Source organism: Rhineura floridana, chromosome 11 (assembly GCF_030035675.1).
Source record: "Rhineura floridana isolate rRhiFlo1 chromosome 11, rRhiFlo1.hap2, whole genome shotgun sequence".
NCBI lineage: Eukaryota > Metazoa > Chordata > Lepidosauria > Squamata > Rhineuridae > Rhineura > Rhineura floridana.
Window position 1 is genome coordinate 54,136,688 of NC_084490.1, and position 25,592 is coordinate 54,162,279.

Consider the following 25,592-nt stretch of genomic DNA (forward strand, 5'->3'; position numbering starts at 1 on the left):
CTGTGAAGACTGGGTTAATGAGAAACTCAAGTGAATCATGGGGGAGGAGAAGGAGCAGCTGGTTGGAAAAAAGTCTCTGGTGGCATTTGGGAAAATATACTTCAGCCTAAAGAGCAGGCTGTGGGTTTGTCATGCGCCTGAGAAATCATTGCTCCAATGGAATGAACCAGGAGACAATGTCTTAGTCAAAAGTTACTGAGGAGGAGGTTTTGGGAAAGAAAGAACAAGAACAGAAAAGGATTTGGAACCATAACAAATCTGTCTAGATTTCACATTTACATGCCGAAAGCCACAGGGTTAGGTCTGCATGCCTTTTTTACTGCCTTAACTGCAACCTTGAGGCACAAAGAGATGTTTGTGATGGGTGAAGTGTTTTGCAAAATTCTATTCCCATGTCAGGAAAACTTTCACCTGCTTAACTTCTGGGTGCCAAGCTGCTGTTAAAGGTGCAGGCAAAGGGCCACAAAGAAGAGGTGGGAACCCTGCTCAGAATCCACATTTCCCATTCTGGACTTTGAAACTTGTGATCCGATCCACCACATTTGTGTGCTCAACCTAACGGTGTCTTCCTCTGCCTGTTGAGTGGCACTGCAGCAAACAGTCAGGAAAGATCTCTGGGAAAAGTGGGTACCTTCCCTTCCCTCCATGAGTGTTGCCAGGTCGCAGCCTGGAGAGTACCATGTGGCAATGTACTATTGAACTGAGAGTATGGATGGGGTAGATATTTGATTCAGTTCATCTTTAAAGGAAAACTTAGCTAATTTGCGCTTTCCAAAACTATACATGAACCAATTTCTTTGCATTTTGCAGTGCAGTTCTCTAAGCAAGTTATTTGTACAAAAACGTGTGTACTACAGTAAAGTGTGCATAAAAATGCATACATTAGTGAAAAAAAATTAAAAATGCATTATATTACAGAAAATTGCTATGCAAAAATGTGTAAATGAAGAAAAATTGCATACGAATGTGCATATTAGGATAAATTCACACTAAAATGCTGATGAATTTTCCTTTTTTCCCTTTTTTTAAAAATTGCAAACTGATACGGAGAACTGAACTTAACAATGGAAAAATAAGAAACAGAGAAGCCAAAATCAACATATTTGCCAATCCCAAACAGACATAAGACAACTGTGGTCTCCCACCTCCAGTTTCCTCTCATTCCTTAGGGATGGGCAAGAGAAGGTATAGCTGCATTATTTCCCAATTCTATGGTGGATTTAGGGCCAAACCAGACTTTCTGCCAGAGTCATATATCTATTCTGATATCCACTGAATGAAGTTAACAGGGTATAAAAGGCCAATATTTTCCTAAAGGAATCACAATGGCTTAGTTATGCAATGAATGGTGTGCTCGCTGTATCAAAGGGTGGTAAACATCCTGAACTGCTACATTGCACAATATGTGTTGTAGTTTAGGGCACATATGGAACAGAATGGATTGCTGTGTACAAGGGGCAAGGCTGGTTCGCTCAGCTCACAGAAACACAGTAATTGCTCCTTTTTTCTTTTATCACCTTGAGTCACTCACGCAGCTATCCTGGGCAAAAAAAGGCAAACGCAAGGAGTCCTTCCTTCCTTAATAGAAAGCAAACATAATCCCACTCTGGATCAAACAGTCAATGAATTGGAAGCACTGCTGAATTCAGCATCCTCCCTTTCACAAAAAGGCAGGAAGCTTTTCACTTGCACAGAAATCTTCTTTAAGGAAATGAACAGATTCAGTTCCAGCCTGCCTAAGAGTTTTATGTAACCCATAAGCCTGCTATTGTATGAACACTGCATTCCAATAAAAAATATTGTTTTATTAATCCTGCCTGCTATGACAAAACGCAAGGAGTTCTGTATGTATGCATTTGTGCTGTATATGTTTAGCTACCAATAAGGCCCCAAAAGTAATTAAATATGATTTATCTTTCAGCCAGGAGCTTTGAGGTCCCCTTTCAGAAGTAAGGCCAAGGGTTCATTTACTTCCTAATTCTTTCCATGAGCCAAACACCATATTTTTCCTTCTGTCTCCCTCACTCCAAAGAACTATTCTGGACAGGGTAATCTGCTTTGCATAAATAAGCAAGAAATCAGTTTCTGGCAGACCCAACAGAATAAGTATGTGGGTGCTATTCCATACCAAAGTTCAGCTATAGTCAAATCTTTGCCATTCGGGGCCTTTTTCGAAAGGGGTGGACTAGCAGATACACCATTTAAGGTGGGTATACTACATACACCCCATGTTTCAGACCATACAACGTGTCAGAAACATCTATATTTATTTCCAGTCAGCTGATTCTATGCATTGATTATTGTTATAAAGAATTCAATGGGCTGTGACGTGGTGTAAGCTACAAATCTTTGGATTTTTTTTAATTGGCTGTTTGACCTGAATCAATACAGGTCAACACATTGCTATAAATTATTCTGAGAAAAGAAAGGGAACCACACCACATGCCTTTAAAAAGTACTGCCTTTCTGCAATTTAATCTTGGATAGATTCAAAAGCAGAACTTTACAATTTGCAGAGAATTTCCCCTCCACTCACCCCTGCCGTTACGGAATCTGAACAGCAGACCAAATTCTTCCATTGTCTGACACTTGGAAGACCAATAGGTTTTAAGACAGTTGGCAGTATTTTGAGAGAGCCACCACTTCCTATGGGGTACACATCATCCTTCCCCAACTTAGTACCCTCCAGATGTTTTGGACGACAACTCCCATGAGCCCCAGCCAACACTGCAGGGATTAGTTTTGAAATATGACAAGCCCCTGCAAAACCTGTTTGATGAGAGGTGAGAAGGGGATGAGTGGCACGCACCATGAGCAGTGATTGCTCTTTTCAAACTGTCTTGAGTTCCCGAAAGCCCATTCCAAGCCCCTGAACATTTTCCCACTCACCAGAGCAGAGCTCCCCCTTGAAGCGGACGCAGGAGAAGTCATCACATTCACAGTACTTGCCAGAGATCTTGCCAAAGTCACTGCTGTAGCAAACACACTGGCCACAGATGCATTCACCACGCTGGCTGCAAAGGGGTTGCCCCTGATGGGGGCTGCAGTTATCCTGTTGGGAGGGGCCATACTCCTCCTCAGAGCACTCACAGTGGGAGCCCAGCCGGCCTGGGTGGCAGCGGCACATGCCACATTCAAAGGTGCCATTGCCGTGGTTGCAGATGTCACTGTTTGGCTCGGCATCCTCTTGGCAATGGCAATCGCAGTCAAAGTTCACCAGCACTGTCAGGCTATCCTCAAAGCCCACTGGCTTGATAGTGAAAGTCTTCTGCCGTTCCTTGGGACACCCACGCACCTTTGCCTCAATGCTGAAACTCACCTGGGAAGAGCAACACAGGCAGAACTGATCATACCCCCGCCTCAGAGGAACACCTAAGAATGTTCCAACCGTGCACTTAAAATAATCTCTCGTATCTATATCTGTATCTCATAGCCTTGAAGGGGAATTGCCCAATTCGTACAAGAACTATCTATTCATGATATAAAATCACTTAATGTAATGACACTGTAGTTCAGTAACTTGGCAAAATTTCAGCCCATTTCTTGAAAAGGAGACCACGTCTTTCCATTTGCAGTAAGTGGGCAGTGGTGCCTATCCATTTTAGGCAAACACCCGGACACTTACTGCAATTTCTAAGGACTGCATTAAATGGGGAGATGTAGTTTCCTTTTCTGGAAATGGACAGGAATCTCTGTTCACTTGCTGCAATTTCTAAGAGCTGCATCAAGTGAAGAAATGTGGTACCCTTTTCATGCCACTTACTATTATTTCTAAGAATTGCATTAAGTAGACAAACATGGTCCCCTTTCAGTAAATGGATTTAAATTCTCTCCAGTTACTGAACAAAAAGTGTCATTACGCTAAGTGGTTTCTTGTCAAGAAACCAACAGGTTTTGCATGTGATGGGCAATTCTTTATATAACCTTTTGTTCTGTTTGCAGCAGTGGCTTTCATGGTGGTGATCCACTGTAGGAGAGAATGGAGAATGGCTGAGGACAGGCTTGCTTTTCTACTTAGGGGAGAAAGTGTAGTAAAGGAGATCATTTTAAGTAGAGGAAAGGGGTTCACTAATACCAAATACAAATCGGCATACAAAGTTTCCATTTTTCTAAAGTTTGGGGACCTCCCTCCCCCCAATTTCAATCCAATTCATTGGGGAAAGAAACTCTAAACAAAAGGTTTACAATGGAGCCAAAAAGATTACGTGCACATTGTACTAACACTTTTCTGTTGCCTAAGCTTCTTTCCTGTGAATCTTCTTAAGACTGCTGGTGGAGTTTTGGATTCCCCTTGAATGAGACTAGGGGAAGTGGCCATCCTACCCCAGCCCTTTGCAATTCCTACTTCCCTAAGGCTGTGCCCCATAACTCACCGTGTCTCCAATCTTAAGGCCAACACAGGACTTAACACCAGGAATAACTTCGTTGTTGAGGCAGGTGGCATTGAATGAGAGGGACAATTCATCTGGCAGATTGCGCACTTCCAGTTCAATCTTGGAACGAATTTTCTGAGAAGGGGCGAGAATACCAGGAGAATGTCTGAGTCTCGAGCTCAAGGGGAAACCTCACAACCCCCCAACTTCCCAATTTATTTATTAATGTTCGTATGCCATCCAAAACCAAATTTCTCTGGGTTGCTTACAATAACAATAAAATGTTTTTATAAACCTTAAAACTTGGCAGACCTGAAAACAATATTTTGGGTTATAGCCAGTGCTAGTCCTACTCAGAGTATACTCACTGAAGTGAATGAAACCTGAGTTCTCATGTCCACTAATTTCAATGGATTAGCACTGTACAGCTTATTGAAAGCTTTGGCTCCACTGGAGGTAGAATTTTATTAATGAATATACTCTCCTCTCAAGCCAATCCAATGGGTGATTCAGGGTGGTGGAGTGGATTAAAAAGAGCAGGGCTCAAACTGCTTAGCTATGAAACTATGTGGCCTTGAAAAAAGCACAATCTACTTCCATGTGCTCAACTGGAAGCAATAAAAAGATGCAGAACTAGCAAACAGGAAGCTTTTAATTAAAAATTGCCTCAGATCAGTTTTGAGAAAAATACTAGAATGCAATGATCTGGATTCTTTATAAAAACAGAACAAATGAAGGATGGCAATTCCATACTAAACTGTCTGTGTGGAAGCAACCTTACTACAACATCTCCTGTTCTGGAAGACACTGGACAGTACCCTTGACAGGGTTTGTAACCCTACAGACTGCATATGGGTGGGTACTTGCTTGAAAGTACATGTCCCCCTTCCTAAACTCCATGCCCACATCTCTTTGTATGTGGAAAGCGAAGATGTCAGAGAGAAAGGTCAGGCCGAACTAGATGCAACACTACCTATGCAATTAACAGACGTGAATTAAAAGCTGCCCCCCTTAAAAGCACAACAATAGTCCCAAATTTCAGCTGGGTTACTATTTCATTTTTTTTTTGTTATATGGTTTCCAGTCGATTATGACTTATGGAGACCCTATGAATCAGCGACCTCCAGTAGCATCTGTCATGAACCACCCTATTCAGATCTTGTAAGTTCAGATCTCTGGCTTCCTTTATGGAATCAATCCATCCCTTGTTTGGCCTTCCTCTTTTTCTACTCCCTTCTGTTTTTCCCAGCATTATTGTTTTTTCTAATCAATCATGTCTTCTCATTATGTGTCCAAAATATGATAACCTCCCTCCCTGATAGGTTTTCGCCAAGCACTAAAGACCTGGCTTTTCAGGCAGGCCTACAGGATTGGGGTGGATTAGTTTTATGCTGTATTAACTGAAGGTTGATTTTAGATTAATTATGCTTTGTTTTGATATGTATACTGTGTCTACTTTGTGTTTATATTATTGTACGTCGCCTAGAGTGTCCATTGACCCGGACAGATAGGCAACTCAAAAATAAATTTTTATTATTATTATTATTATAACCTCAGTTTCATCATTTTAGCTTCTAGTGATATTTGTGCTTTAATTTGTTCTAACACCCAATTATTTGTCTTTTTCACGGTCCATGGTATGCGCAAAGCTCTCCTCCAACACTGCTTTTTTAGACTGCTTTTTTCACTGTCCAACTTTCACATCCATACATAGAGATCGGGAATACCATGGTCTGAATGATCCTGACTTTAGTGTTCAGTGATACATCTTTGCATTTAAGGACCTTTTCTAGTTCTATCATAGCTGTCCTCCCCAGTCCTAGCCTTCTTCTGATTTCTTGACTATTGTCTCCATTTTGGTTAATGACTGTGCCAAGGTATTGATAATGCTTGAGAAGTTCAATGTCCACATTGTGAACTTTAAAGTCCTGCTTTTGTGCTTTCCTCTTTAACTTTCATCAGCATTTGTTTCAGATCATTACTGGTTTCTGCTAGTAGTATGGTATCATCTGCATATCTTAAATTACTGACATTTCTCCCTCCAATTTTCACACCTCCTTCATCTTGGCCCAATCCTGCTTTCTGTATGATATGTTCTGCGTATAGATTAAACAAATAGGATAATAAAATACACCCCTGCCTCACACCCTTTCCGATTGGGAACCAATTGGTTTCTCCATATTCTGTCCTTACAGTAGCCTCTTGTCCAGAGTATAGGTTGCGCATTAGGACAATCAGATGCTGTGGCACACCCATTTCTTTTAAAGCATTCCATAGTTTTTCATGATCTACACAGTCAAAGGCTTTACTGTAATCTATATAGCACAGCGTAATTTTCTTATGAAATTCCTTGGTCCATTCCATCATCCAATGTATGTTTGCAATATGATCTCTGCTGCCTCTTCCCTTTCTAAATCCAGCCTGGACATCTGGTACTTCTTGCTCCATATATGGTAAGATCCTTTGTTGTAGAATCTTGAGCATTACTTTACTTGCATGGGATATTAAGGCAATATTTCCATAATTACTGCATTCCCTGTGATCCCCTTTCTTTGGAATTGGGATGTATATTGAACGCTTCCAGTCTGTGGGCCATGTTCTGTTTTCCATATTTGTTCACAAATTTTTGTCAAAATGTTGTCATTTTTAATGTCTGTCATTTCTATATTTCCTTCACTTCACAACTGTGTCTATGCTCAGCAGCAGATGGAGATCAGAAGGGTCTGGAACAAGTCTCCCGGAATGTAGGGAATATCACTCAGGCAATGAGCTCCTAAGCTGAGTCTGTGTGCCTCATCCAAAAATACAGCCACTGGCTCTGTCCCACAACAAATTTGCATAGCTTGTGACAGGTGCCCCTGGAAATCTGGCACTCCAGGTTGTTGACTAGTTTATCTCTGTCTACATGCTGGGCTAGCCTTGCTTGTACATATCACATCTGTACATACTCACCCCATATGAATCCAAAATGAGCTGCAAAACATTGCTAGAGTCAGTTGACAGGGTTCCTACAGTAGTGCCAGGGATCAGCTCACTGTAGTTCTGAAAAGAAAGAAGGAGAGGGTTCCAGTATGTGGGCAAAGAATCCCACATTTTCATCTTTGAAGATCTAAAATGTGGTTAGCAATAACACCCAAGCTGAGATTTTTATTTTATTGGTAAACAAGACAGCAGCCCAGCAGTACACAGCCTCTTTCATGCCCCCCACCACTCCAATGTTCTCTGAGCAAGCTGTAGTTCAATAAGCCCACTTACCCGGTAGAGACCTACAATAGTATGAGTCACAGCAAAAATCAAGTTAATGTTTTTCTGGGAGAGTTTATCTGTCATCAAGCCAAGGGATGGATAATCCTTGGGAGAGAAAGAGAGAAAAAGATTGAGAAATAGAAAAACCACGTAAGTCTGACGGGGGTGGGGGTGGGGAGGTAGGAATGACAACTGGAAAGGAATGTGTGTGTATAGGTGGGGGGAACAGAATAAACACATTTTAATCCCATCTTTCTCAAAAGACTTGAAGGTGTTTAACAACAGTAAATTAAAACAAAAAAAAAGTGATCATCATAACAAAACTGGTGACATCACAATTAGAGATGTGAAGGCCCAGAAAAAAAAACAGGAAAAATTCAGGAAAAAACCCTAGAACCCCCCCCCCCATTTTTTCCCCTGGAAAAAAACCAGAACAAAGTGGGGGAAAGGTGGTTCCGCACCCTTTCTGGGTTTTTCCAGGGCTTCAAATTTCTAATCATGGTATATATACAAATCAACACCTCCTCCCACTCTTCCTGACATGCTGTCTCGCTTTAGTGTGACCAAGAAACAGAACCTAGTGTAGTGCTATGCAGATGATGGGGTGGAACTATGCATACAGAAGCAGACTTGATACTCAATGATAGGGATCACCAGAGAAGACTTGGAACCCTTTCTGGTAGTGCCCTCAAGTCCACCTCTTTATTTTCTCTCACATGAATGGACACCATGCACTGCTATGGGGAAAAGTGTTGACCTTGGAGACACTGTTTCAAGGAGGGCAAAATATGCAAGGGACCTAAGGCCAGTGGGGAGGGACACTTCCCTCAACAGTACCACCATTTTCACTTTGTACAGAGAACCCAAGAAGTTAAAGGCAATGTGAAAAAACTCATGGTTTGTATGTCCTCTCACTTCCAGGACCTATTGAGGTTTCCTTGCCTGAGCTCCTCCCCCCAATAAAGGAGCTGGAACCCCTAACAGCCCTCATAGTATACAAAAGCTTTCCTTACATACAGACACACAGTAATCAGCAGCAACCAATGTGGCTGCGTGGCTGGGACTCTCTTGACTTTCCAACACTGTGTGTCACTGCTGGGTACTGAGAAGGGGAGGGGCAAGGCAGTGGGGAGCTCAACATGGTGCAGTGGAGCGAAGCCTATCCAACAATCCCAACACTGTGCCCGCACCATGCTGAATGCCCCACTGCCTTGCTTCTCCCTCTCTCCCTCTTGGTAATCAGCAGCGATGCATGGCATTGGGAAGCTCCATCTGCGCTAGGCCTGTGGAGTCGGAGTTGTGGAGTTGGAGTCAGGAGCAATTTTGGGTGGAGTTGGAGTCGGAAGAAATGTATATTAACTAGTAATAACAAATTTACTGTAGTAAAATGGTAGCACAAGGCATTTCATCACCACCATGTGAATCCAGAGCTTGGAAAAGTTACTTTTTTAAACTACAACTCCCACGAGCCCAATCCCTGGGGCTGATGGGAGCTGTAGTTTAAAAAAGAAACTTTTCCAAGCTCTGGATTCACGTGGTGGTGATGAAATGCCTTGTGTTACCATTTTACTACAGTAAATTTGTTATTACTAGTTAATATACATTTGCCATTTATGAAGGAGTCAGAGTCGGACAGTAGAAAAATAGAGGAGTTGGAGTCGAAGGTCTGGCATACCGACTCCACAGCCCTGATCTGCGCAGCCCTGCCAGCCGCTACTGACACTAATGATGGACATGTTTGTCACACTCTGTGCTGCCATGCCTTCTTGTCTTCCCATACATCACTAGAGCTGTTGCCACAGGTGAAGCGAGGGCGTCTCTTCAGTCCCAGCTCTGCCCTATCCAATTAACCCAAGGCTTAGGTGCAAAAATATGGAGCCATGCTACTATGCCTAGTATTAGTTATTAGTACACATCCAGAAGTATTAATATACTGTCATAAATATTCATGTTCTTATGCAGGAGAACGTGAAAATGTTTGACCTCTGAGGTTAAACCTCACCAAACTTGAAAACAAAAATATAAACTATTTAGAATGCAAAATATTCTATGAACCTTAAGAACCTAAGAAGTGCCCTGCTGGATCAGACCAAAGGCCTAACTAAGCCAGCATCTTGTTTCCTACAGCTGCCAGATGCCTTTGGAAAGCCCACAAGTAGGTTATCAATGCAAAGTCCTCTCTCACTTGTATTCAAATACCTGCTGCCTCTGGTACTGGGGGTAATATATAGCCATCATGATCATTTGCCTATATCTTTTTAAAGCCATTCAAGCTTGTCCAACTATAACATCAACCATAGCGGAATGCCTCTTGTAGCCGTTGCAATCCTGGTCTCATGGCTAACATCACTTATCCTTACCAGTGTGGTGGAGGCTTCGTAGAAATTGTTGCTGTCCAAGTGGCATTGCCCATCATTGGGTGTCACAATCCCTGCCAGTCTCCCATCTAAAGCAATGTGTGTCTTGGCATCTGTAGTAAAGACCAACAAATGGGAAGCATCTGGTCTCCAGCCAATCTTGTCCTGCACCAAAATAAAAATAGTAGCAGAGCCTCTATAGTGATACACACACAAACAGCAAGGACTAGAAAGAAGTCCCACAAAGGCATATACTCAACATCTATTTGAATAGCTAGTTACATCTTTAAGGGAGGGGTGGACAACCTGCAGCCCTCAGCCTAACTTCATCCATCCCTCCACCTAACTTCAACAGCCCTCTCCAAGGATCCATTCAGACCTCTGGCAAGGGTAATCTGCTCCTCCGCAAGCAGCCCACTGAGCAGAGATGAAGTGAAATAGGGACAGAGAAGAGAGATAAGGTCCTGCCAGCTTACCTCTGAAGGTATATTTGGGGGGGGGGGAAGTGTCCCCACCTCTGCATTAAGACTTTACCTTTACAGGCAGGGTGCTAAAGAAGTAGGCTTTACATTTTTCATACAGGGCAGACTCAAGACATTTTGGGTGGAAAGTTCAGCTAGCATCCCACTCTAATTAACATTGGGAATACACAATCCACTAAGAAGTTCTTTTCTATCCTCATGAGTAAACCTATTGACCCATGACAAGGGGCAGACTCTTACGTCACAGACAACTGCTTGGATGATAGCATCAAATCCTCCTTCTGGTGCATCACGGTTTCTCGACACGTTCTGTTTCTTCACCTCCTCGTTGAAACGCATCACCTCATCTGTGAGTGCCAGGACATGCTTGTATCCGAACATCGGCAGGCAGTGATTATCTGGGGGGTTCAAGCTAGAAGGCAGCAGGAAAAAAAGCAGCATAGGAAAAGGCAACTGGAAGCCTGGAGGCTTAATTGAAATTAGCACAGTCATTGATCTCAGTGACATCCCCCTTTCCTGTTATGCACCTCAGGCTGCAGTCCAATACATGTCTATTCAGAAGTAAGCTCCTTTGGGTTCAGTGGGACTTACTCCCAGCTAAGTATCTATTGGATTGCAACCTCAGTCACTTTCTCACAAGCAAAGGTCTTCCTAACACAACTCCCAGCCTTAACCCATAATGAGTATGAACAGCAACAGAAACTTAGCAATGCCTCCATTTTGTTATGCACTTTAGCTGCTCACTGCCATGTGCAGGCCAAGACACAGGAAAGTGGGAGCAAGCAGGTGAAATATATTCAGTTATGTGCATTTTTAAAGAAAATTTTGAAATGGAAAATGTTCCTATGCAGATTAGGCTAAGGTGATCTACTTTTGCATGTTTATTTTACTTTGAAACTGCCAAAATTCCTTAATATTGTATTTGCTATTGACATCCATTCATTGTTACTAATGAACTTATAGAAAACGGGAAGAAATTCTGCAGAAAAATGAAGCACTGGAAGCATTGAAACATCACTGCATACATTCTGAGATAACCCTGTCAAACCTTCCGTTGCTATTCACTCTGTGGAGGGGGAGACTAAAGAAGTGCTTTATCTACATTGTTGTTTGCAGTCAGGTTGGGCTGCAAATACTGCTGGCCCTTCAGGCCTTGTAGTCAGTGAGCCTTGTAAGTATGGTGAATAATGATTTTGTTCAAAATTTCTTTGGCAGATATGTTGACATCAATGAGTGGGCTTCCCCCCCCCACAAAAAAAATCCCACAGTGCACTGGAGTTTCAGGGGGACCATATGGCACCATTTTCAAAATTCTGTATCTCATGAAATTCCATATCTCATAAAGAATGAATATGATTTCAAATCTCATGTTTCCAAAGTCAATGAAACCAATAGATCTGTTATCATGACAGAAAAATAAACTATAATTCATCTGCAAATGTGGGTATGGGGCTTTATGCTTTTTTCCATCTCTCTCACATGACACAAAGTATATAATCCTCTGTATGTCTTCTCAGAAGTAAGACCCATTTAGTTTAATAGACTCACTCTCAGATAAGTGTGTATCTTAACCTTTTTGGGGATCATGGGCCCCTTTGAGAATCTGATGAATGCTATGGTCCCCCATAAATAATTATTTTATTTTATTACATTGGAAATTGATTTTTTGCACCTGGTTCATGCCCCCCCAAAAGCCCCCTAGAGGTCCATGGACCACAGGTTAAGAACCCCTACAGGATTGCAGCCTAAAATTTAGTAAGCCCTTAAAACCATAATTAAGCACCAGCTATTCTAGGATTAAGAAAGCTAAGGTGCAGTGACAAATTCTGAAGCACAGCTACTCAGTATCGTGACCCACATTGTCACACCCCTACCGAGAGTACAAAAATGGAGGAGGCAGCTGTGTTGATCCCCACCTACATGCATACACCATCACCCCAAAACATCAGTAGTAGTGTAGCACCCAGTTCATTAAGATCAACTCACACTCATAAAATAGACATTCATAGAATAAATTCAACTTGTAAAATGCATTGAGCTTTAACAGATGATTTTTAGCCAGATAAAAAGCAACCTTTAGCTTTTAATTAGAAATGCATCCAATCTTGCAAAGAAGCGTTACCATTTAAACTGCTGCTGTGAAACAGGGACCCCCGCCAAATAAAAAATAGTATCCAACCTCTGCTTAGTTGTTTTCCTCATTCTCAGCCTTCCACTCTGCTAATCTATCACAGACAATAGGAAAACACTGAAGCCTTCTTATCATCTCATTCACTTGCCGGAGCAAGGAGAATCTCCATTATCCAAATGACGTCATCATTCCTGCTCTGAAAAAGGTCCTGGAGCTACACTGTCCCACCTTCCCCCTCAACAACACTGCCTGATTTAAGAGAAGAGCTGTAACTTACAAATTCATTCATGTACACACAAAAAATGAAATTTGTAAATTAACTTCTGCACCATGTGAACTGTGAACAAGAGATCTCAGTCTCACGTACTGAGCTTGCTTACAACTTAATTCACATGCATCCACACTTTCCCTTAGTCTGTCAGCACCAATTCTCTTCCTCGGCAGGTTGGAGGAAGCAAGTGAGCCAAATCAAATAAATAACTGGTTTCTTTGACACTGAAAATATTGACTTTGGCACCATATTCACTTTTCTATGTTTAAAATGGCACCCTCCAACTGCATTGCACTGTGGGAATTTTTTTGGGAAGCCTACACAGAATGGAATGGATTACCTGTCAACATTCATCCACCAACAAGCATTTTCAAATACAGTCATTGTATTTGTCTTTTGTTAAGTTCAAAAGATCACATGACACATGTAAAAAAATTGTTACCAACCAGAGACTTACCACATTTTTACACATGAGGTTTATATGTGACTTTCAACATCTACTACATGCTCCTTTTCACAGCTGTGATTTTTAAAGCATGAGAGGAGGCAAAAAAGAACTCAAATATCCAGAGATTTTACATTTGACTTAATTGAGTTGATTAAGTTGATTTAAGTTCAAGGTGATTTAAACCTCTAATGCAGCCTTTCCCAACCAGTGTGCCTCCAGATGTTGTTGGACCACAATTCCCATCTTTCCTGACCATTGGCAATGCTGGCTGAGGCTGATGGGAGTTGTGGTCCAACAACATCTAGAGGCACACTGGTTGGGAAAGGCTGCTCTAATGTGAAAACACCCTTAAATGGTGCAATAGTATTCTTAAGCCAAAGGCCTGTAGCCAGAAGTTTTATGGTGACAGTGGGTTAAACTATGGGTGACTTTGTCAATGCAAAATAATTAAAGCCTAAATTATACTAAGGTGGTCCTAATGTTTGTTCATTTTAATTTTGGAGGGCAGAAATAGTGCTTTGGGGAGACCTAGATATTTGCTGGAAAAAACCACACCATCTTAATATTTATCTTATCTTTTTTTAAACTTGTTTGTCAATATTTGCTACAATTTGCTTCCCAAATCTGCATTCTTCCAGGTCAGGCTCCTTTTTTTCCTTCCTGGAGTCATCCCAACCAATCAAGGACCATGTAGAAAAAGTGATGATGCCATGTATCTATTTAGCCAATTAGATTTGTCTACAGGAAGACATCAAAGGTAACAAAGAAAGCCAATTGGGATTGAGGGCAATGTTCCCTGTCTCCGTTGTGTGTAGTCTTAGCAGTCAGACCACAGATTTACCTCACTCTGCATGTGTGTATCTCATCTTTTAATGCACTCCCTTTCCCTAAAGTCACTGAAAGAGAATACTTTTGTATACTGCTAGAAATCTTTGTGAAACCCCTCCCATTTTTGTATCAATCCTACGTAAATACAGGTTGCCTAATATGTTCAAATTAAAGTTATTTAATTAAATAAAAGAGGTTGAGCTCTCAGGAAGAAATGTCAGGCCATGTCTGGACTAGCAGTAACTCCAGTTTGACAAACCCTTAACACACTTTTAGCCATTGTACTGTTCTCTATAAGGGTGTGTGAAAATTGTGATGGAGTAGTAGTCATGTGAAGGCAATTTCACACTGTTCATATGAAGTGGGTTCTGGCACAACTGCTGGAAATGTTCACAGTGCCAGCATTAAACAACAAGAACAACAGGATGGGGTGGGAAGCTGTCCAAACTATATACAGAACTATTTCACACAAGCCACTCTGTGGAGGTGACCTCATGTAGTTGCATTTCAAATAGCTACCATGCTGAAATTTGCACATTTGAGTTAGCCCAGAGGGTAGACTCAAATAATTGGTGCAGATGTCACAAAATGGGTCTATGTGTATTAAGAGATATTGTGAATTTCCTCCCTTGCTGCCCTAATAGTGGTTAATGGATACGTCAAAAACACTTATATGGTTAAAGTTAAACAGTTCCCAGCTTAATTAGGATTTAAAACAGCTAGTTAAGAATAATGGTTTATTGGGTAACCTGATTGTCCTTACCAACAGTTAATATTGGTGATGGTGCAATGCAGTGAAGGCAAGGAGGGAGGGATTTGCTGTGGGATGGGAGCACACATTCCCCAGCTCACGCCTGATTTTTAAAATGAAGTTAAGAGAGCCCTTCATCATGTCTGCAAAACCTCAGAACAAGGAAGGAACAGGAATACATATTTGGCAACCCTCCAAACTTCACATTACAAACTTTTATCAGTGGGTTGCATAGCAAGCAACAGTACTTTCTCTACCCAGAGAACTTACTCATAGCATGGATTTTTGATGGCTTCTGGAGGGGAAATGTACATGTAAGGAGGCAGGGGTTTGTCCACGAAGGCTCCAAAGCCAATCCTCAAGTTGCTGGTCACTTTGCGCATTTCCATGGCTAGCTTGGTACCAAGGTTTTGGATGTTACGGAGGTCATCTTTCATGGAATTAGACAAGTCCATTAGGTAGTAGATGTCCACAGGGTAGTCCTCCACCTGGCGCACTTGTACTGAAAATGTTTGGGAGTCATCTGAAATGTTAAAATGCATAGAAAGAGTGAGGACCTAAAGAGACCCAGGTTCCCTGACAGACTCCAGCCCATCCTCCTTCTCTTGACATGTTTGATTAACCTTATCACACTGACATAGGCCCATGGTCAACATAAGTTGATCCACATGTGCACCACCTTCTTTCCCATGATGAGAATCTCTGCATACGGATGGCCAAAACTCAAAATGCTGGGATAGGGATGGGGAAATCTGTTGAAAATAGACAAGCAGATTTCCTTCCGTCCACCAATTTGACCCCCATCCTGGCATGGACTCTTGCTATAAAGGCTTTTTGCCTTAGTTCTCTATAACAAAGTTTTTTGTAACAGGCACACATTATAGATAGATACATAAATTGCTTTGCGATGTATGTTATTTACATATTCATTGATGTATATGCCACTGTCTTGACAGGTGCTGCATTTCTTTTCTTCTGAAGTATTCTAGTTGACTTTGTGTAAGTAGTTCATTGCTAGAAGCAGGCTTATATGAACTAAGGCTGCAACCCTAACTATGTTTACTCAGAAGTAAATTCCACTGAATTCAATGGGGATTGCACCCAGGTAAATGGGGTTAGGTTTGCAGCCTTAATCTGCTTCCAACTGTGAATTTTAAAAACCAATGGAATACATTGTTTGTTATTGTTCTTTCATATGGAAAGAAGTGATCTCTTTTGTTACCTGCAAACTTTATCTGTGTTCCTCAGTTAAAGTTCAAGCCTCTTTGTTAAAGTGGGGAGAACAATCTGGATTTGACTGCTCATTTTTGACCATCCATGCACTCATCGTTCCCCTAAATCTTTGTTCTTGCCCCATTCCTAGCCAAATCCCAATTACTTTCCTTCTTTCCACCCAAAGTTTTGTTAACATTACACTGAGTGAAAGAGTAATTTGTATAATCCATAATTCATACACAAAGAGCAAAATATCAACAAGTTGCTAAATTGTCCCTCCTGATACCTAGGTGACGGAAACAAGGGAGGAAAACAAGTTTATACTAAACTGCAAAATCAAGCTAACTTCACTACCCTGGGAGTAAGTCTCATTTAATTCAATGGGACTTACTAATAAAAGGCATTGTTAGAATTGCAACCATAGATAGCTTTGTGATAGGCCCTTAGCCCCTTCATTAACTTTTTCTTCAAGGAGCCACATGATTTTTAGCTGTTTTGCTGCAAAAAGTCTAACAGGGCCAACCCTTTGGAAATTCATTAAATTTGAAACGGAACACAGAGGAAAGGTAATTGATTTGTAAATATCTGTTAATGGCTGAGATATGCATGTCTGTTATGTGTGATGATATACATAAAATAATGTGTATATTTCCACATCAGCACATGATAAAATGGAAAAAAGCTTTGTGCCAAATTAACCAATTGCAGTAGAATTGAAAATTCCAGATTAAAGTACAGATGAATGTCAGAACAGACTGAGGCACATTTGTACATCCTTATGCTGGGAGGACAAATCTATCAATGGCTGCTAGCCATGATAGTTATGTACTACCTCCAGTATAGGAGGCAGCATGCCTTTGAATACCAGTTACTGGGAGAAGTCTTGTTGTGCTCATGTTCTTTTTGCATGCTTTCCATAGGCCACTGGTTTTAGCAATGGTACTGTCCTCTATGGTTGGTCACTGTGAGAACAATATGCTTGACTATAAGGGCCCTGATCCAGCAGGGCTCTTCTTATGTCCATCTTGAATGCAGCAGTAGATACTCAGTTTAGTTAAAAGTCTTCAAAATATAAGAGTTGATATTCAGGTAAACATAGCTATGAAACTGCCTTGTGCTGTGTCAGACTTCCAGCCCATGTACCATAGCACTGCCTACTCTGACCAAAGAAGCCCTCCAATGTTTTCGGTAGAGGCCCCATTCCCAGTCTTTCTACTTGAGATTATTTTAAGTGGAGATGCCATGGATGAACCTGAGACCCTCTGCAAGCAAAACATATGCTATATCCACTGTGCTATGGCTGATCTCTACCATCTATGTATGGAAGGAAGTACAGCAGATCATGACTCATAGCACATGATGCAGCATACCAATATGCTAAAACTATAATAATAAAATAGTATATCTCACTTCACCTGGCCGTAGGTAGAGCTCAATCTTCTGTGGGGTCATTTGAGTGATGTCGTTCCCTGATCCTTTGTCACTGAGCTGCCTGGCCTCCAGGATTTCAGTGTGGCTGATTGGATACTCGATAAAGTCATTTGAACAGCCATTGTTAAGGAGATTGTCCCTCAAGTCACAGCGGGAAAATCCTGATGGCATGTCCTGTTGAAGGGAGAAAGACTAACCATAAGTAGGGATGGAATGATCTGTCAATTTCAGTTCTCTCCGTTTCTCATTTTTCCAAGCTTAAATTTGGTTCTCCACATTTCTACAGTAATTTGCGATTTTTTCAAAAATAAAATCCTCATGAAAATTCTCCAGCATTTTAGTGAGAATTTCTCCTATTAAATACATTTTTGTATGTAGTTTGATGAATGTACATATTTTTGCAAGCAATTTCTCCTAATGGAATGCATTTTTGTGTGTTATTCTCCCTAGTATATTCATTTTGATACACACTTTCCCCTAATAGATGAATTTCTGCAAACATTGCTTACTTAGAGAATCTAAAGTAAGTTGCTAGTATATGTAGGACCCAAGGTATGAGACAAAGCATGCAGGCCAAATTATCTTCATTTTATTTGTGATAAACTTGCCTGCTCTTGTCTTTGTGTGTGTTCTTGAATGAAATCATACAGTGATAGACACTTAGGAGAGCAGTTCTAGCCAGTTACCATCTTATACCATCTTATCAGGATGTTCTGTACAACATAGGAAACGGACCTCTAGTGCGGCGGCACCTACCCTGTGGAATTCCCTACCTGTCCTGTTCAGAGCAGGATTCACGAGGCTGAGACGCAGGTGCAATTAAATATTGTTTTATTAAAGTAATGGATACATCAAAAGCAGTGCGCTTCATAGAAACCTCTAAGCTAGCTCACTAGAATTCCCTAACTGCACTCTAGACATGCTCTGCAATGTATGAAGAAAGTTGACTCAGCAGCTCAACCCAGAGAGCTGCAGTCTTAAGTAGGGAAAGTTTTAGATCGTAATCTCTGACTCCTTTGCAAGTCCTGCCTCTGTCCCATCTGCTTCTCGCGGCGTCGAGAGCAGGGTGATGGGGGGTGCACTTCCAACGGCTCGTCTGAAAGAACCATCTCCTTAGCAACCAGCTCGAGGTCATGGGGCAGTGACGCGCTTGAAGCATCCCGAGAGCCGCTTGGTAAAGGGGGAGTCAACGCGCGCTCCGAACCATCTTCCAAGAGCTCATCCGACCTGTCTGGGGGCGGCGCACTCTCCTCTTTGGAGACCACACCATCTGTGGGAACTGGCCCGGACTCAACCTCACTCCCCCTCCCAAGGTCTTGCTGAGACTCAACAACTCCTGGGTCCTCCGCACCTTCTGACAGCTGGGAAACCTGAAACTCATGTCTTCCCCTCCCTGGCCCTCATGGGGGAGCGGAGGCTCAACACTACCCTTAAATATTAGACAGGTGCCATCTCTGTTATCTTTTTGGCGCCTATTGAAGACCTTCCTCTTTCAACAAGCCTTTTAAGTTGAGACCTTATCCCAGTCTGCCTCTGTGTTGGAATCACTTTATTATGCTTTTAAATCTTTGAAAGAGGCAGTAGTGAGACCACTCCTGAAGAGACCCTCCCTGGACCCAGAAAATCTTAATAATTATAGGCCGATGGCAAATGTTCCATTCCTGGGCAAGGTCCTTGAATGAGTGGTAGCAGGCCAGCTCCAGACACTCTTGGATGAGACCGATTATCTGGATCCATTTCAGTCGGGTTTCAGGCCTGGTTTTGGCATGGAAACAGCCTTGGTCGCCCTGTATGATGACCTCTGTCGGGAGAGAGACAGGGGGAGTGTGACTCTGTTGATTCTCCTTGATCTCTCAGTGGCTTTCAATACCATCAGCCATGGTATCCTTCTGGGAAGACTGGCTGAGTTGGGAGTGGGAGGGACTGCAAGGCAGTGGTTCTGCTCCTACTTGGCGGGTCGTCTCCAGAAGGTGGTGCTTGGGGAACATTGCTCGGCACCCTGGACTCTCCAGTATGGGGTTCCACATGGTCAGTTCGCTCCCCCATGCTGTTCAACATCTACATGAAACCGTTGGGTGCGGTCATCTGGAGTTTTGGAGTGCTTTGCCATCAGTATGCTGATGACAAGCAGCTCTCTTTATCCTTTTCATCTTCATCAGGTGAGGCTGTCAATGTGCTGAACCAGTGTCTGGTTGCAACAATGGACTGGATGAGGGCTAATAAACTGAGGCTCAATCCAGACAAGACTGAGATGCTGCTAGTGAGTGGTTCTTCTGACCAGATACTGGATGTCCAACCTGTCCTGAATGGGGTTGCACTCCCCCTGAAGGAGCAGGTTCGTAGCTTAGGGGTTCTCCTAGAACCATCTCTGTCGCTTGAGGCTCAGGTAGCCTCGGTGGCATGGAGTGCCTTCTACCAACTTCAGTTGGTGGCTCAGCTACGCCCCTATCTGGACAGGGATAACCTGGCTTCAGTTGTCCATGCTCTGGTAACCTCCAAGTTAGATTACTGCAATGCGCTCTATGTGGGGCTGCCTTTGAAGACAGTTCGGAAACTGCAGCTTGTGCAAAATGCAGCAGCCAGATTGGTAACAGGGACCAGATGGTCCGAACATATAAAACCGATTCTGGCCCGCTTGCATTGGCTGCCTGTATGTTTCCGAGCTTGATTCAAAGTGCTGGTTTTAACCTATAAAGCCTTACACGGCTTGGGACCACAATACCTGATGGAACGCCTCTCCCAATACGAACCCACCCGTACACTATGCTCAACATCCAAGGCCCTCCTCCGGGTGCCTACTCTGAAGGAAGCTGGGAGTCTGGCAATAAGGGAGAGGGCCTTCTCAGTGGTGGCCCCCAAATTATGGAATGAACTGCCTGACGAGGTGCACCTGGCGCCAACACTGTTATCTTTTCAGCGCCAGGTCAAGACTTTCTTCTCCCAGGCATTTTAGCATGTGTTTTTTAATTGTTTTTTTTTAAGTGTTTTTAAATTTGTGTATTTGTTTTTAATGTTTTTAATTGTTGTAAACTGCCCAGAGAACTTCGGCTACGGGACGGTATACAAATGTAATAAATAATAAATAATAATAATAATAATTAAGACAATATGCTTTTAACCTGTTTTTAAAGATGTCTTGAAAGCTTTTTTTAAAAAAAAGTTTTTAAAGATGTTTTGTTTTAATGTATTTTAAAGTCTGTTTTTATGATGTTTTAAAGTGTTTTTAGTGCTTTTGTTTGCCGCCCTGGGCTCCTGCTGGGAGGAAGGGTGGCATATAAATCAAATAATAAATAAATAAATTACACAGAGGGTGCTTCCAGACAGGGCTTCATATTATAAACAGTTTGTTGAGATATAGTGAAGTGGCTGTTGGCAACAGATTTTCTTAAACTTACCAGATATTTCCGGGGGGGGGGGAGGAATGCAGACTACCATTTTGATGACAACATTTTTGTCATCACCATTTTTGATGCCAAGATGTTTTTAAAGTTTTTTTAAAAAATGTTTTAACGTCATTTTGTTTTAATGTATTTTAAGGTCTTTTTATGATGTTTTAAAGTGTTTTTAGCATTTCTGTTTGTCGACCTGGGCTCCTGCTGGGAGGAAGGGCCGGTTATAAATCAGATAATAAATAAATAAACAAACATTGTGTGGATACTACAAAAAAACGTTCACACGAGCACTGATCCCACAATAAGCACCCATCTGAAACACCCAAAGAGAAGGCTAGGGTAAAATATCCATTGTCTAGACTCTAGAGAAGGAACTGTTCAAAGCCTTTTACACTGATCTTCCTTGGTGGAGAAGTACTTGATGCTCCACAGAAAACAATTGAGCAGTAGTATGTTTCCTAAAAACAAAAGGTAGCAACCAGTGGGAAGGGCTGTAGCGCAGTGGTTGAGCATCTGCCTTGCATGCAGAAGGTCCCAGGTTCAATCTCCAGCATCTCCAGATTGGGCAAGTAGAGAATCCTATCTGAGATCCTGGAAAGCTGCTGTTAGTCAGTATAGACAATACTGAGCTACATGGACCAATGGTCTGACTCAATACATGGCAGCTTCCTATGTATGTTCGTACGGTGGTTGGCACTGACTGGGACTGGTTGGGTAGAAGGCAGGCAGACCAGCAACAGGTGGAGCCAGAGTCAACAACAGGTAAAGCAATCCTCTGGCTGGTTATAAGTAACAAGGTAAGTGGGGGTAGACTGAAGTTAGTGGGGCAGTGCCCTATGTGCCCTAATGGACCACCCTCCATTAGTAGCAGCAAAGACAGGAGTTCATGATCTTTCTAACTCGATTCTTATTTCATATATATATAAAAGAATTTTCTGCCCCCTCTGTGTTTGTAAACATTTTTTAAAAATTAATATGCCAATACAAATAAAGTTCATCATAATTATACCCATACTACAAAGGATGGTGCTGTGGATGAGAGAGAATGGGTTACGCCAGCCCTGCAATGCATCCAGTGTTGTTATATCCCATTTTGTTGGGGGAGGGAAAGTTAAGTAGTGTTGGACAATTCTGAAGTGTAATCCAGTGTTATTAGCCTGTTGGTGTGTGGTTTTTTCTAAAAAAAGAGAGAGAGAAATGTAGTGCAAGCTGAGCAGGGTGGGTGGAGGTGTGAAGCTGACTGTAGCAGCAGTGCAATTGATTATAGCGTGAAGTGATCCAGAGGGGGAAAATAGGGGACTTAGTGAGAAAATTAGAAATGATGAACTACCATTTACATCCCTTAATAACTTTATTAGGATATATTTTAGCTGGTTGAATGGTTTTATTCCTCTTAATTTTATAATATTTTTGGGTTGTATTATAATATACTTGTAATTTTAACTTCTTTGTCTACTACCCTGAAATCCATTTTTGTATTGAGGGGGAAGCAGTTTATAAAATTTTAATATAAATAAATAAAACTAAAGATTTTTTTAAAAGGAAATAACAAGAATTGAGGTTGGAAGCAAAGGGAAGACTTCTGCTTTAATTTCATTTCAATTTATTTATTCAAATTATGTCACTGTTGAAGCCCTTCTTCTTCCAAGGAGTTAAGGGCAGTATATACAGGACTATCCAAATTTAGCCTCTCAACATTGTAAACAGAACTGCCACTGAATTTGGAGATCCCTATTTGGAAAAAGCATCCAAGGAATTTTGAGGGAAGCAAACGTATTTCCAATCAGAACAGCAAAAATTATGGGTTGGGGACGACGCATGCCCCTACATTTGATGTAAAATAAGGTTGAGAAAGAGTGACAGGGTGAAGCTTACGCAGTGAGTTTTGTGGTTGAGAGGAATTTGGATCCAGGAAGTGTGACACTCAATCCACTACATCATGCTGCCACCTTTAAACCTGGCAAATTCACCATGTGGGCAAGACAAGGAGGATACTGAGGGCTTATTGTGACCACAGAATAATTGTGGATATCTAGTCACTCTTTAAAAAATATTTTACTTATTAAATATGGACTTGAAAAATAGGTCTCTAAAGACTCTTTGTCCCTGTAGCTCTATGGTACACAGCATGTCCATTTACTGCATCCCAGACTTGCCGCCTAATCCTATCCATGTTTACTGGGAAATAAGTCCTCCCAACAAGACCTTATGGGACTTCTGCTTTAAATTGGTTAAACAGCAATTTCCTCCCTTTAGGAAACTATAACTGTGCAGGGTCACTGGGACTCTACTGGACAACTCTCAGTACTCTCACTAAGCTACGAGCGCCAGTTTCTTTATGAGAAACTATGACAGCTAAACTAGTGTAAAACCAATGTATGTAGATAGACATATACCGAGAACACATACAAAAAACAAATAACAACTGTGTGCACTGTATTTCAGAAAATAACTTACTCTTATAAAACTTGTAAACCAGCCTTGGGGGTATAAAAATATTGCCGCTTCTGGAGCCTTTTAATTCTCAAACACATCTACCTAAAACTGAAGGCAGCATTGGCTGAAATAAGTTCACACACACAATTCTGCCTTCACACACAAAAATATGGACAAAATCTGTCCATAATAAGTGTTCCAGTTATTACAGAACAGAACTCCAAAATTAGGAGCAATCCACAACACTTATGAACATGTGGTTAGTGGTCATGTTTTCTGGTAAGTTTTTAAAAACTGGGCTGGCTTGTTGCACCCCATTAACCTCTGAGAAACAGCCATGAAATTTAGCTTTCTTGGAACCCCAAATCCCCCAAGGCGATACAGTGCAATCCTGTGTCACCAATTACACAAGCTGCCTGGAAAATAAAACAGCCAGCCCTCAAAGTCTTATCATTTCCTCCAGCATGCTGGGGGCAAGAACACTGCAAGGGAAAAACAGAGAACCAAAAAAGGAATAAGGGTGATCATACAGCAACAGGGCAGCTATGGGAAGGCAGAGGAAATGGTATGCAAACAAAGGATTAACATGAGTCTTCAAGTTATTTTTGTGGTTCCTCAGAAAAACTCCCAGGCTTTATGTTTTAATTTTTCCTGGAATAGATTCTGGGTTCAAATGAGACTCTGGTTGCCACATTTGGTTAGCACTTCCAAGTAGGACACCTTGCTATATTTGCAGAGTACTTTTTTCCTGAGCTGAATAAAATGAGGTGCTTTAAAAAAGCCTCTAAAGGTAAAGTGTATGGAGTGCCTGCCCCTTCTGATGAGGAGCAATTTTTGTTATTTTTTTTAAAACAGTGTAAAGATAGAGTACCCTGATGTCCCTCTGATGGACACCATCTTTTTTTTAAAAAAAATGTTAAACCACATATCTTATAGAAAGTGTGGGTGTCATTAAAACACTGACCACATTTCCCTCCCTAGTTTTACATCCTCGTGTTTTGATAACAAGAAAGATGAAATCTTGGCTGGGCTGGAAGAACTCTGACCAGTTGACAGTCCTAAAAGAATCCCCAGAATAATAGAAATTTTGACTGTTGAGAAGAATGTTAAGAAGTGTAGCCAAGACCAAGTTAAGACAATGTTAGAAACTTGGAATATTGGGGTAGGAGTTGCTATGCAATGGTGGCCTAAGGAGAGAATGATGGACATTGGGGAAGGGACAATTGAAAAAGAACAGTGGGGGTGAACCACAGGAGAGTGGGCTGCACTGGACAAAATGGCAGTGAGGAGCAGGCAAATTGGGAGACCTGCATCAGAGAAGCCAAGTCATCGATCAGCAGCTGCTTAGAAAAGACTGCAACTTGATAATACCCGAGAATGATCACTTGAATACGTGTACTGTGTTATTCTGAGGAGTTCTGACTAGGGATGGGGTTTGCTAGCTGGTTCCTACCCATTTTAATTCTGACAATCTGGCTTTTGGTGCCGATCCACCATTTTTTTGTTCCCATTTCTTTTAGCCACTGCTGATCCACTGGTGTGTTTTTTTAAGCAAAAAATAACGTAATTTCTAATGAAATGCTTATGCTGTAGGCACTTGTTCCACCTTTTTTTCTATTTACATATTAATTAGGCAGATAATCGCCCACTGAGTCTGTCTCTTGCCTCAGGCTAACTGATGTGCTGCTTAAAGACAACTCCCCGCTGCAACCATTTCGTTAGTCCTGTTGTTTTGCAGTATTTTTTATTTTTACTGTTGAAAAGACGACCACCACTGCTTATTTTAACTTCTTTTTTTAGGGAATTTATAACTAAGTCACTCACTCACACACAACACAATCAGTCACACACATACAGTGGCAGCAGAGATTCAAAAGTGGGGGCGGGTAGGAATCCTGTCCAAGTCTGCTCTGCACTACAATTTAATGGGCGGGAGGGGAAAAAAAGGATGGGTTGTTGGCCATTTCTGAGAATTAACTAGAGAAAAATGGAGGGAGGTTAATGGATGTAAAGGCGATCACTATCACTTAGACAGCAGTTAAGAATGCATCAGCTTAGAGGAAAGTAAATTACGAAGACAATAACATAAAATTTGGAGCTGATTTTTTGTAGAAAAATGTGCCGCAAGCCACCTCAAGAAATCAACACCAATCCAAAAACATAGTGGATTGTCGGATTATGTCAAAATTCTGTAATGTCTAATTTAGCAGATATTTCCCCCCATCCCTAGT

General features: G+C 41.6%; 1 protein-coding gene across 1 annotated transcript in view; it reads right to left on the reverse strand.

The window, feature by feature from the left end:
• Window positions 1–25,592, reverse strand: part of ITGB3 (integrin subunit beta 3) — a 63,018-nt gene that overhangs the window by 13,797 nt on the left and 23,629 nt on the right. The window contains exons 3-10 of the mRNA XM_061590894.1: window positions 17,518–17,707; window positions 15,158–15,410; window positions 10,699–10,870; window positions 9,980–10,141; window positions 7,629–7,724; window positions 7,326–7,415; window positions 4,374–4,508; window positions 2,890–3,319 (exon numbers count right to left, since the gene is read on the reverse strand). Coding sequence (XP_061446878.1) covers window positions 2,890–3,319; window positions 4,374–4,508; window positions 7,326–7,415; window positions 7,629–7,724; window positions 9,980–10,141; window positions 10,699–10,870; window positions 15,158–15,410; window positions 17,518–17,707 — 1,528 coding nt within the window. The remainder of the gene's footprint in view (window positions 1–2,889; window positions 3,320–4,373; window positions 4,509–7,325; window positions 7,416–7,628; window positions 7,725–9,979; window positions 10,142–10,698; window positions 10,871–15,157; window positions 15,411–17,517; window positions 17,708–25,592) is intronic.